This window comes from Poecilia reticulata, linkage group LG15, assembly GCF_000633615.1.
Source record: "Poecilia reticulata strain Guanapo linkage group LG15, Guppy_female_1.0+MT, whole genome shotgun sequence".
In the NCBI taxonomy this organism is placed as follows: Eukaryota; Metazoa; Chordata; class Actinopteri; order Cyprinodontiformes; family Poeciliidae; genus Poecilia; species Poecilia reticulata.
Window position 1 is genome coordinate 6,684,465 of NC_024345.1, and position 13,782 is coordinate 6,698,246.

At 39.1% G+C, this 13,782-nt stretch overlaps 1 protein-coding gene across 7 annotated transcripts in view; it reads right to left on the bottom strand.

Moving 5' to 3' along the window:
• itsn1 (intersectin 1 (SH3 domain protein)) overlaps positions 1-13,782 on the bottom strand; it is a 74,948-nt gene that overhangs the window by 47,862 nt on the left and 13,304 nt on the right. For 4 of the 7 annotated variants that reach the window (XM_008429027.2, XM_008429023.2, XM_008429021.2 and 1 more), the window contains exons 2-14: positions 8,893-8,952; positions 8,016-8,108; positions 7,773-7,836; positions 6,750-6,910; positions 6,070-6,267; positions 5,680-5,758; positions 3,934-4,034; positions 3,790-3,853; positions 3,568-3,705; positions 3,389-3,483; positions 2,123-2,262; positions 1,905-2,027; positions 581-748 (exon numbers count right to left, since the gene is read on the bottom strand). In XM_008429027.2, coding sequence (XP_008427249.1) covers positions 581-748; positions 1,905-2,027; positions 2,123-2,262; positions 3,389-3,483; positions 3,568-3,705; positions 3,790-3,853; positions 3,934-4,034; positions 5,680-5,758; positions 6,070-6,267; positions 6,750-6,910; positions 7,773-7,836; positions 8,016-8,108; positions 8,893-8,920 — 1,452 coding nt within the window. In that variant the 5' untranslated portion in view covers positions 8,921-8,952. The remainder of the gene's footprint in view (positions 1-580; positions 749-1,904; positions 2,028-2,122; positions 2,263-3,388; positions 3,484-3,567; positions 3,706-3,789; positions 3,854-3,933; positions 4,035-5,679; positions 5,759-6,069; positions 6,268-6,749; positions 6,911-7,772; positions 7,837-8,015; positions 8,109-8,892; positions 8,953-13,782) is intronic. The other 3 variants (XM_008429029.2, XM_008429028.2, XM_008429026.2) reach the window with 1 other exon arrangement.

Below are 13,782 nucleotides of genomic sequence, written 5' to 3' on the forward strand. Positions count from 1 at the left end.
AAATATGACTTAAAAGACATTTGACTTCGTAAATTACCACCTTGGAATTGAGACTCTTGTCTCTTTCAGAAACTCCTGCTCTTTCTGAAACTCCACCTTCAGGAAATCATCACAAAATGGCTCCTCTGTTAACATTCTGTGCAACACCGGTAAAAACGGCATTGCAGAGAAGTAGCTCATATAATGAGCTCAGCAGAAGTGCAGTTCCACCAGGTATCTGCTAATTGCTGCTGGCTAGTCTGAAGGAGCTGAATGGGAGAGGCATAGAGGTGCTCTGTGAGATGAAACTCAGAAACTTGGAAACTGCAGCTCTGAGGAAGATATTTGTCTCAAAGACGGAGCTATGTCCACCCAGGCGTTTTGACCAGCTGAATGGTTGCCATGGATATTAAAGGATTTCTCAAACATGCATGAAAGAATCAAGGCAACACTCCAGGTATGTTTTAGCTAAGGGAATAACATCATAACATGATGTAAAGCTCATAAAAGTCAATTTTACATTACACTGCATCTTTAAGTACAGTGAAGGACCTGTGATGCTTCCAAAGTGTGTGTTTTGTGACAGGTTATTTTGAGTTACCAGAGCCTCCAGTTCAAACTCCAGCGTCTTCTTCCGGGCTTTGAGCAGCACTATACTTTCTTGTTCTCGGTTTCTTTGCGTTAGGAGCTCCTGGCGACGCTGGCGCTCCCACTCCAACTGACGCTGACGTTCCAGTTCCCGCTTAGCTGCCTGGGACACAGACAGGTGCTAAAGAATCACAACACAGAGCTATTCATGGTCCGTAACAGAATGTTTCCAGGCAAACTTGATTAGAAGCAACAAGGCAGGTTGATGTTTTAGCTTATTTATAGTAAACACATAGATTCAAAACTAGATATGCACCGATTTGATATTAATATCTGTATCGGTCTCGAGTTTGAAAAATATTGTTGATTGGTTATGAATTTGTTCGATACAATACTGCAGATCTATTCAGTCTAATTCTATGGCTTGTACTCTGAGCAACATCCTGTTGTTTATTTTACATTATATTTAGAATTCCTAATTGCACTTTCTGAACCATTTGAAAGGTTTGTTGCAGTTTATTTTTTACATCTTCGACCAACCTAGTAAACCTGTCGTTTGTCAGCTTCAGTTTCTTTATTATTTTACATTGGGTGTTATATTCCTAATTGCTGTGACGGAGCAAATTAAAGTTGTGTTGTTTTGACATGCTTGACCAAGCTTGTGAAACTCTTGGAGTGCTGTATTGGTGTAGTTACCAAATAAATGTGTAATAAAATACATTTTTTTTAAAAAGAAATGTTTTCAGAACAGTTTTTCTGTATCGGATCAGTATTGACCAATACTAAACCTCAGATACCAGTATCGGTTCAGGAAGCGAAAACAGATACCAGAGCAGTGCATTCGTATTCCATACAGGTGGTAGAGAGCTCTATAATTACAGGTGCAGCGTCTTCACTTCAGATGTAGAAATCTAGAGGTGCCAATATTTCAATGTCTAGTGATTTCGATTCAGACACTAATTTTCTATTTAAACGGGCTAGAGATTCTGGAAGTGTAAACATTAATTTAAGACAATTCTACAGGGTCTCATACCGCATCAAATTCCATCAGTTTATATTTCAACAAAAATAGGTTTGTGCACAAATTTCTGCAACTTAAATTATCAGTATTGTTTGCTTAGCTGCCTGGCTTTTTCTTACATAAGAACATATTTACTGAAGTTGTGTAGACGCGTAATGCAATGAGAGGTACACTCGCAAATAGAAGTGGCAGACGTACAACTTAAACATATTTTGAAATAGATTTTTGCACATTTTGAATCTATTTAAGATTTCCAGGACTAGGAATTGCAATCCTTTAAACAAAACCTCTAGAATGCTCCTCCTCCTCTCTCTACCTCTCTCCTTTCTATCTCCTTGCGCCGTTCTTCTTCTCTTTGCCTCTCCAGCTCTCGCTGCCTCTCCAGCTGCTTCTCCAGCTCCTGTTGTCGCCTCCTCTCCTGTTCCAGACGCTCGCGCTCCTGAAGCACCGAGATGCAAACGTAACCAGGCAGATAATAGTTTTTTTTTTTTTTTTGTTACTCCCATGTTATAGTTGATATGGAAATAAGCGTACCTTCCTCTCCTGTTCCTCCCTCTCCAGCGCCGCCAGACGCTCCTGCTCTTTCCTCTGCTGCTCCTGGAGAGCCTGGCGTCTTTTCTCTAGCTCCAGGTTTCCTCTTTCAAAGTTCTCCCTCTTCTTGTCCTCAAATGTCACTGTGGAGGAGTAGAATATATAAACATAACCAATGTTAATGGCTAAAAACAGTGAAGAATGTGAATAGAAAAAGCATCTGTTTAGATTTAATATTAATAGGAAATTGGCTAAGAGTTAAACAGAAATGCAGAAAAATTCATTTACGTTTCCATAACAACACAAACCATGCAATATTTTAATTTTGTGTAAGAAGAAACTTCCAGAAGGAACAGGATTAAACTTCTACAGATATAGTGCTCTCAAAACTCAACATCCACTGAATGCTTCAAAAGCCTTCCCACAGGATGATATCGCCACCACCATGTGTCACCGTGGCAACAGCATTTTTAGGATGATGTGCAGTGTTAAGTGCTGGGCTAAATGCCACATTCAGGACAAGCAGGACTTCTTTAGGCTTTCAATGATTGATCGTTTTTCTTAAACCGAGATTAAACTACGTGCAGGTGGAACCTATTTAATAATTGGATGGCTTCTGAAGGCAGTTGTTTGTGATGTACTTTCTTTTGGGGTATTCAAGTAAAGGGAGACAAATACATATGCCTTCCATGATTTCTGCAGAAAACGATGGATAAAAATGTGTTTTTTCACCCAATAAGTCATTAAAAAGCATGCAGCGCCATCATCTTCCTTCCACTTCCTGTTGTAGTCTTCTTTGTGGTTTATGCCAGTGGCAACATCCGGTTGTTTTGTCATGTGACAAAACAAATGTTTGTTCAGTTGTTTTGTTTCACACATCATGTGATGTGAAAAAAGTGTTTCCATTGCAATTTCCCCAGACCAATTTAGACCAAAAAAAGTAGCAAAATTTTTTAATAAAACTTTTTTTTTTCTTCTAAATTTTATTAAGCAAATTTATTTTCAAAATATCAAAATGATTGCAGAAAAATATGGTCAATGGAAACACAACTATATTTGCACTTTTTAATGCAGATAGATTTTAATCATCAATATCTAGCTTGTGTATAAAGTGGAGCATTTGGTTTGTTTAGCTAATATGAGCAAGGTTCAAAGAATATTTAAGGGAATTATTATGGCAAATGTCAGCTGGTATGGTAGCAGAAGCTAGATTTCTGCTATCATACCAGAAATCTAGCTGGTATGGTATGGAGATGGAACAAACTCCACCTGGTAGTTTCTTCTCCTGGTTGATCTCGTTCTCTTCCTCCGTCTCCTCCGGGACACTCTTCTGGTCTGACTGGACGCTGTCACTCCGTACACGCCTTTGACACACGCACACACACATATGTTCACCTGATTGGCTGATCGTCTCCCGTTCACCAAACCGACAACGGTGGGATAGATACCTGAAGGTTGGCGGGAGGTAATCTGCTGGTAACACTGGAGGCAGTGGTAACCCTGACATGGCCATGTCTATGAGGTGCATAGCCAAGATGAACTCCTCTGCTGTTAGCTTCCCATCCTGATCAATGTCTGACAGACTCCTGAAGGAGATCATAATCCAACTGAATTTCACATGTTTGCTCTTCTTCTTTTAGCTAATAAATGGTTGAAATCAATGCACTGACCAGATCGTGGCTAACTGGCTCTGAGGAAGGCTGGATTGCATTAGAATAGTGCGAGCCTGGGGACCTGAATTAGAAATCCATGTGAGTAGTTTAGAGAAAGGCGTTAAAATCTCAATAAAAAACTGGTGGTGTGTGTGGACTCACCGGTGAGGTACCCGCTCATCATCTTATCATGGGAGTTAAAAAGCTGCCTGTACTTTAGTCTGGAAGACTGAGGAACTGCCCAATCAGAAGGAGGCTGAGTACTGGGAGAAGATCGAAGCATGAAAGATGCAATGATTACTATGCTGTGTTGTCTCTTTTTATAGCTACAGGTGCATCTCAATACATTAAAATATCATTGAAAAGTTATTTTATTACAATAATTCAATATAAATAGTATCCTTACACACAGGGATATATTTTAAGTGCTTATTTAAATCAAGGCTCTGCAACACGTGTTGAGACAGTGAATGGCAATCACCGATCATACAGTTTTTCACAGGAATCAGCTTATTATGATCAGTGGCCGATCGATCGGGACACTTCTGTGATATATATATATATATATATATATATATATATATATATTAGAGATGTGTCAATCAGGTTTTTTTCCTGCCGATACCGATACCGATACCGATACCGATCACTCATGAGGGCCGATCACTGATACCGATCACATAATTATTATTATTTTTTTATCATAAACACTACCGGTTACATTATGTGGAAAAAGGAACCATGAATTCACCTTAATTTAGACAAAAATTTGTTTTTAATAACTTTTTCCAAGAAGAAAACTAGACAAAACAGGCATTGTGCAAATTGTACTGCTGTCGGTAATACTATCTTTAACAGACTGATAACATATGAAGCTCTGAAGAGGCTAAATAATACAAAGAGCCAAAATAAAACCTCTCAACGTTGCCAAAATATTCAAGTATAAAACTTMACATTCAAAGGCAAATGCAGGATCCATTACAATAAACAATCCAGAGTTACTGAATGAAAACTTCCTGATAGCATGGCGGCTAGCTGATTACTGCTAGTTCTGAGTGGCTGTTTCTCACTGAGCGGAGTAATTATGCAGAGCAGGGAGGAGATTGATTATTTTTTTAGAGATTATCTGTCTCATGTTAGGACAGCGAAAGTTTTAATACGTATGTAAAATGTATTTTTTTAAGTTAGATGCTGCAGCTTTAAGCAGAGGTACCAGGTGGTAGTGTGACAAACACTGTTAAGTATGGCATTGTTTTTATGCCATATTAGATTCGTTGTGTTGATGCATTTTGACGTGCTTCAATTTTCCGCCGCAACACGCAAACTTCCCCATTCACTCAGTGCGTTATAGTTCCACATTGCTTAAGATTTGTTGCTGCGCGTTTGCGCAGTGTGAAGGAAAGACGAGACCAGCTGCACAGGCAGGCTGGGAAATGAGAAGCAGGTGATCGGTTTGTGTGATCGGCAACAAGAGAGCACGATCGGCAATCACCGATCATACACTTTTTCACGGAAGTCGGCCAATTATGATCGATCAGCACATCTATATATACAGAGCCACAGGCTGTGTGTGTGTATATATATACACACACACACACACACACACACAAACACACACACACACACACACACACACACACACACACACAGGTTCTTCTAAAAAAATTAGCATATTGTAATAAAGTTCATTATTTCCCATTATGTAATGATAAAAATTTAACTGGCAGAAATTTTTAGGCAGAAATTTTGTCCTGCTGAAATCACTATGTACAAAATATGCCCTTCGCTGGTCAGATTTCTTTTTTGCAGAAATGACTTGTTTATTAATGAACTAAATTACCTTTTCAATGATATTCTTATGTTTTGAGATTAACCTGAATAGAAGAAAGTAATGGACTCAGAGCCTACCCTGCAGCATCAAACGACGAGCCCTTTTGCAGCTTGGTGCTGGAACGATTGAACGAAGAGGTCTTGTTCACAGAGGGAGCTGAGAGAGAAATCCGAGAACAATTGTGACTTCTCTTTGGGAAGAGACAGAAAATGCTGAAGCAGTGCATTTTCAAGGTTTTTCAGCACAATTTTTGATTAATTCAAATAAGTTGCAGTGAACTAATGTTCATGTTTCATGCATGTTTCTTGCCAATTACCGGCTAATCGGTTTTTGCTGGTTTGCTTTATAAAACCGATTATGCCTAACAATCAGTTTTATAAGTCATTAAGCATTATAAAAGGTTTAATGCCTTTTTTAAAAATATAAAAGGCATGAAACAATAAAAAAACAGCTTTCTTCTGTTTTACCTGAGTGGGGGAAGCCTGAGATGGGCGGCATCATAGCTGTGGGAGGAGCTCCGTTGGCAATGGGTGGAGGAAGGGGCGGAGGAGCCGAAGAGACGAGAGGAGGAGACACCCCAACGGGAAGAGGAGGAAGAGGGAGCGGGGGCACAACTGGAAGGGGGGCTGGAATGGGAGTCGGAATGGGTGCCATAGGGGGCATGCCTGGGAGAAAACACAGCAGCTCATGTGAAAACTTTAATGACAAAAAAAATATTTACACATAAATGTTAAAATATTTGTTACCATAGCAAAGGTCAGAAGGAGAAAAAGACTATTACTAACCCTGAATTTACATTTTTGTCCCTCTAAACATACGAACAACGAAAGGCAAAAACATTGTGAACATCATCTGCTGGACACATGTGTCTTTGAGTGGGATGATTTTATCCTGTAACACATTGGCTGTATGACGTAAACGTTGACCAAGCTGTGCCATTTGTAACAAACAGGACAATTCAATGGGAATAGCCACTTTTCAAACCAAAGAGGGCAGCACAGGGATGGTTTTAGGCCAGACAAGTTTACTTTAAAATCTCATAATTTGCACAATAAAGACTGAATTTATACAACTTATCTGCAAACAAATAATGTTGGTTTGGGATTTAGTTAAACTATAAAAAGTATAATCTTCCCGTGTGTCTCACCAAAGCTGGCCTGTGGGGTTAAGGAGAGCGGCGGCTGCTTCATGCTGGGAGGAAGCGTTGGTGGCAGAGAGTGACCCTGGAGCTTCAGTTTGATGAGTTTCATGGCGATAGAGAACTCGTGGATATCCATTCGGCCATCGCTGTTTATATCAGCCAAAGCCCTGCACATTCAGAGGAAACACAATTACTCCGACACAAACATAACACTTCAAATCTCTTACAACTCGGGGTGGAGAAGACAAACTAGAAAATAAAAAAGGAAATCTGCTAAGCTGCTAGCTAAAATCTGTTAGTAAGCTTAACAATGTAAAAGATTCACTCCACATCCAGAGTAAATAAATCCGGCAGAAAAATAAACCAAAATTTACTGAAGATTGAATGACTAAACTCGGATATTTTAACCTTTTACAGAAGCTTTTAAAAGGGCAGCATTATGTTTTTTTCCATACACATTGTGCCATTTGATAGCACAATCAAGTAACTATGTTACATTCACTTGTTATAAAAAAAACGATCAAATATGACTTAAAAGAAATTTGACTTCATAATTTAATATCTTGAAATTGGGCCTCTGTCTCTTTAAGAAGCTTCTTTCTGAAACTCCATCTTCAGGAAGTCATCACAGCATGGCTCCTCTATTAACCCTTTAAGTTTTTAGTCAGAGTTTCACTGAAAAGTAGCTCCAATAATGAGCTCAGCAGATACCCACTTCCACCAGGTGTTTGCTAATTGCTGCTGGCTAGTCTGAAGGATTTTTCAAATATACATGAAAAATTCAAGGCAACACTCCAGATATGTTTTTGATGAGGGAATAACATTATAACATGATTCTTTAATGATTCTAGGTCATAATGTTAGTTATTAGTGTAACTATTGCTTGTTTGTTAAATATTACAACTGTGACAGAGCTAACTGTAAGAGCTGCTATTCTAAACAGCCTTTGAAACAAGAAATGGGTGATTTGATTTTGCGATTATCTGTCAGAGTGTTAGCTAAGAGCTTCCTTTGGGTTTTGTGACTCACCATATTTGGGCCAGGATGGGCGGAGGTAGCCCTGACTGAAGGAAAAAGTTTTTAGCCTGATCACCTAACGAGTGAACAGAAAGAAAATGTGAGACAAAAGCAAGCAAAAGAAGAAAAAAACAAAATGATTCCTGTAAATCAGCTGGGAAATATCAGTAAAGGAGATTTACGACTTCTTTATGGCCTTATTTCAGCTCACAAATACACGTTCAAGACGTCCGGATGTGACAGACAGTTCGTTACCTGTTATGTAACCCCCAGCAGACGGCGCGAGGCCGTGAAACTGCTGATCATACTTGGCTCTTTCATCCGGAGTGACCAGAAACACGTCTTGTCCTAACACACCCATACAACGCACACACGATTAGAGTCTGAGAGGGCAGGGCAATGCCAGAGAAAAGGCTGGAATGTGAGAAATGTGTGAGTCAGAAGTTTCAGTTCTTGTTCAGTAAAATCAGATCTGTACAATAAAGACCAGACCTAGAGGCAGTGTTACAACGACCTGGTGTTGAAGGTTTTCCTCTCAATGACCAGTCAACTATTAGTCTTAATGTTCCATACATCGGCCAATTAAATTAGATGCTACATTAGTCTCACACCAGAATTCAGCCACTTTAAGTGCTTCCTTGAACCCCAACTTCCTGTATAATTTTTCATTTTTGACCCACGTTTCAAGATTTGTGTTGAGTCAATTTTAGAAAACCAAAAAGGAAATCAGGAAAACTTGTGTTCACAAGGAAAAAGGAAAACTTGTGTTCACATTCTACATCCAGAACATTTGAACTATTTCTTCAAATGCTAATATGATTTAGCATCACTGGTTTTGCTACCCTAAGCCGACACAGATGTGTTTCAAAGATGAACAGTGACTCTGTTCATGGTCAAACAAATCAAACACAGAGGTTTAGAAATACTTCTCTGTCTGTTTTCGTCCCAATATGACTCTCCGAGCTAAAGTGACTAAACCTGGCAGAAGTTCAGGAAATATTTCAAAAACAGAAAATATTACACTACAAGTAGTTATGGCAAAGCCCATTACTTGCTCAGCATATTTTTGAAAATTCAGTCCTCATTTATACCCCCTTACAATGCCCCTGGTCATATTTGCACACATACTGACCTGTGAAAGCAGTGGGGAACTGTGCCATGGTTCACTCAGTCTTCAGCAAATACACAACGCCTAGAACAACACAAACTTTTTTTTAAAATTTAAAAATTTAAATGCAATTCCAACAATTCATTAGTACATGGCATTAGGCGGTTTACAGAGTCAAAGTATATTGAGATTTCAAAACATTGAAATTTCAAAACTATAGAAAGTGTGGTAATGTCTTTGATACAGCTTAAAGTCCCTCTACCGAGATGTCAGAGAGGTGACCGGAGATGTGGGATTTTTGCATAAGTCTATGTATCAAAATCAACAAATATCCATGAATAAATGTTGTAAATAGCATTATTATTATTAAACTCATTTAATTATGTTATCTTATATGATCCTATCCCCCGATCTGATCTACCTCAGTAAAGGCTAAAAATTTACTGTTGTCTTCTTCTCTGTCGGGAGAGAGGTTAGGCTGTCAGACCCTCCCACCAGCTTACATCCGCACGACTGCAGTTACTAACTTAGTTAGTATTCTGTTAAAAGTACCAAAAAGCACCCGCCGGTCATCAGAATGAGGTGCTGATGCAGCTTTTAAACTCAGGCAGGAGAAATCCTTTTTTCAGCATCAGTTTAGAGTTCATTTTCCACTCGGATGTCTTTTTTCTGCTTCAGTTGGAAATTTCTCTTTAGTGCTCTTGCTTGTGTGTCGACAGAACAGAAACCCTCTTTTTGTGCCACACTGCCTCATAGATGCTCATGCTCGAAACTACTCTGCTTTCCATTCACAAATGTGGAATGATTTACATCTGACAGAAAGGCTTGAGGACACAAGTTTACCACTCCTGGTCAATGGATATCTCCATTAGAGCCTTTCTGCTGGACGAAGCAAAGACTAGAGACTTACTTGAATATTTTGAACTAAAACCATGCTTCACCCCTTACAGTGCATCTGTTTAACACAGCTAATCAGATCCAGGCTTGCCTTCTTCCACTCGAAGCAGAGCAGCAACGTTGCAACAGGCCGTTGCTTTTATTGTGTTTTACAAGGAAAACAACACTTAGCTAATGACAGCATTATCAGTTTGCCTCTAATGGTGTCTAACTGAGCAATTTGAGTTGCACAATCATCATGACAACATGAGTGTGTGCAATATCACAAATTACTTGGAAGGCTATCCCATATAACATTTATATATCTCCTTATTCTAGCAATTCCATTGCCATTTCCAGACTCGCATGGCATAATGGGGCGGTGTGGGAGAGTAGGTGACAGTTTCTTCTGGCCCTCTTGGGGGTGAATAGCGGGGTGTCTTTATGCTCCCCATTATCATCCGAGTGGCGGGACAAAATAACCAAAGGAACTAGGTCAGAGAGCTACAGAGCACCTCACACAGACACATTAGCTCCCGTTTTTTCTAAGCAACTGCAGGGTTTCCCCCAGAAAACTTGCTTAGCCCGGTGGTCGGGGCATCGAGGCGGTCCACCGGCAGTCCAACGGCAGTCCAACGTGTTTTTGTATTAAAAGATGTTAAGTGGACAGGAAATATAAAAGTATTATTGTGTAATTATATGTTACCGGAAAAGATCTAGCGTGAAATGCTATTTAAACCCACAACTAGTCTAAAAACAACAAATTTGCACTTCTGTTTAATCAAAATTAAGTCAGCAGCTCCATCAGGCCCCCAAGGGTTTTAGGGGCCCCATAAACGCTAATATTTTAAAACAGACCACAGATACATAAATGTAACATTTGTTTATTTAGATTATCAATGCTGTTAAATTTTATTCAATTGTTTAGGCATACATAAATTAAATGATTTTAAATTGTTTAACATTTAAATACAAGATTTTAAGGAGCTGGCAAGTTTACTTTGTAAAACTTCAAAGAACAATATTCATAATTAGATTGTTTTGTTACCATAGCAACAATCTGATGCTGTGAGTTTAATCTTTGAATTTACAAATACAAATTAGTAAACTGCGATTATAATTTATTGCTTTTTAGGCTGGCCAATTAAACTATTCCCTTCTCCCATATTTCACTAAATCTAACACAGATGCAAAATAAACGGGAGATTTAATTCAATGCTTCTAATGTGGCTTTAGTAGTTATTTAATTTCGTGTCTGTTGAGTTTTTAATCTTCACAGAAACTATTCTGGTTGGTCGAGTTTAAGGGACGAGTTTCTCAGATCTCCGTGCGGCCGCGCGTATTAACTCCAAGTAGATAACACATTTCATATGGTTTGATGCATCGTGTAACTGGAAAAATGATACTAATAATAATAATAAATAATATAAAATCAGCGTGACTCCGAGGAGAGCGTGAAACCTCCTCACCGGGCTGAACCTGCATGATGAGGTTAGCGCTGCTCGTTATCCACAAATGCTCCGGCCACAGACATAAACTTTACAGAGAAGACAGACACAGAGCCACACGCTGAGCAGTGTGTTGAGACGTAAACGGCACATGTAATTGTTCGTTCACAAAGATAAATCATTCTCACCACTCCACAACGCGCACCTCTGGATACGCTACAAGTTATTCCTGCAGTTCACTTTGAGCTGCGCAACCAGAGCTAACGCGGCGGGTTTTAAACTCTTACCTAGAGTTCTCCAAAGAATCATAATTCCTCACAGCAGGTTTATGTAAATATCCATACAGGTCAGCCTGTGTCCAGTTTGAGTAAAAGGAGGCGCGTGCGATCCCGCTGAGGTAAAGAAGCGGCAGCGCGAGAGGCAAAGCGCAGAGGCGCCAGCTGTGTGATTGGTCCGTGCGCTGTCGGGTTTAAATGCATAAACTATAAATCTATCAGTGGTGGGGAAAGTACTCAAAACATTTACTTAAGTAAAAGTACAAATACATAGACAAAAATGTACTCAAGTAAAAGTAAAAGTACCACATTAACGTTTTACTTAAGTAAAAGTAAAAAAGTACTGGCTTTTAAAAACACAAGTATTAAAAGTAAAAGTACCTGCTGAATAATACCTAATCGCTATTATCATTAAGTGAACCGATTGTATTTAATTTTAATACATCAGTAATGTGCCATTTTAATGAACAATGCCACAGATAAAGCATATTTTTATTGTGTTTACTCTCTGTAACATAGTTTAGACTTAGATATTTGATTCTATCCATCATAATTTCAGGGATGGAAACATCTTGCCTCCTGTCCTAACATAGCATGAACTTCTTGTTTTTTTTTTTGCCACTAGTGGCTTTTATTTTGAAAGAAATCCAACTGGCAGGGGAGGGCATGGAACCAAGGAGCCACGTAGCAGGGGTGTAGCCTAGACCAGTGATCCCCAACCTTTTTATTGCCGCAGACCGGTCAAGACTTGGAAATTTTGCTGCGGCCCGGGGAAAGATCCACAATCCCATAAAAACACCTAGAAATTAAATACTTAGAGCTGAAATAAATGTAACCAGTATCAATTCAAACTCTTCTTCATTCTGTTTTGCTTTMATCTCTGTGCCACAATCCGCAGAGGTCTCCTGCCATCCCTAAAAAAAATAACGCCCTGGGCGGTTGCCCATATCGTCAATGTCAGAAACCACAACTGTCTGCACCATTTAACATAGCAATTAACGGTAAACAACGTTCAACTATGAACACTGTCCAAGGCGCAATAAGCAAGAAGTAACCAAGCAGAAGGAGCACCGTGACTGYTTTCATCCTCCCTCCTGCTGCAACGTCTGCCACCATGACAGGTGACGAAAACAAAGAGCAATGAGGATGCTCTGCGTTCTTACGATCTTGTTTTATTTATTCACCAATTAAATAAATAAATAAATGAAATAAAATGACAGCTACTGCAGTGTACGCAGAGCATTACAAGAACAAAGAACRGCTCTCAGTGAGGCTTCAGTCCTATCAACCTTAGTAAAGATCTGTCCAGAAGAATCGGATCGTTCCTGAATGTCAGATTACTATATTGCACTTTGGTCATAGCGTTGTCCCATATATGTGACACCTCAGTCAACACCTCCACACAATAACTCGGTGCATGAGTGACAACTTTTTTTCCATCGCAGATGCAGCATATGTCTCAGTCAGTCCAGCTAGCTTTGCTAGCATCACGTCCACGGAGCTTACAGTTTTTTAAGCTTTCCTTCCAAGTGACCCTAAAAGTTGGACGAAGTCCCCACCGTCTGTGAAAGCGAAGCGCTGCTGAATTTATATGTTGATTTATGCAGCGCTATTATATAACTGACGATTAGACAGACTTCTCCCACTCAGAGGAAACCACTGCACATGTCTTGGAGCTCCACGTGCGAGTAAAGGGGGAGGCGATAGGTGACAACAGACACACAATGCGACTTGGATGTAACGAGTAACGTGACACTTTTGTAGAAATGTAGTGAAGTAGAAAGTACAGATACTTACTGTAAAATGTAGTGGAGTAAAAGTAGAAAGTATCCATTATTAAATGGATACTTTTAATAATGGATTATTAAAAGAATCCATTTTTTAATAATGGATACTTTTTAAAAAATGTATCAATTTTTTAAAAATTGATACTTTTAATAAGTACAGTATCTGTACTTATTAAAAGTACAGATGCTGTAAAGTACAGCATCTATACTTAAGTAAAGATGCTTAAGTACAGCATCTTTACTTAAGTGTATCTGTACTTTAGTACAAATACAGCAGTAAACTGTATCTGTACTAAAGATACAATTTTAGTACAGATACAATTTCCGTGTATCTGTACTAAAGTATCTGTACATTAGTACAGATACACAAAAATTGTACTTAAGTACAGTAAGGAAGTACTTGTACTTTGTTACTTCCCACCACTGAAATCTATCCATTATAAACCTATCCTATAGGAATAAATCTGCCTGATCCGAAGACCCCTATGATGAATACGAACTTTGGACTGCGTTTTCCCTCGCCCGGAC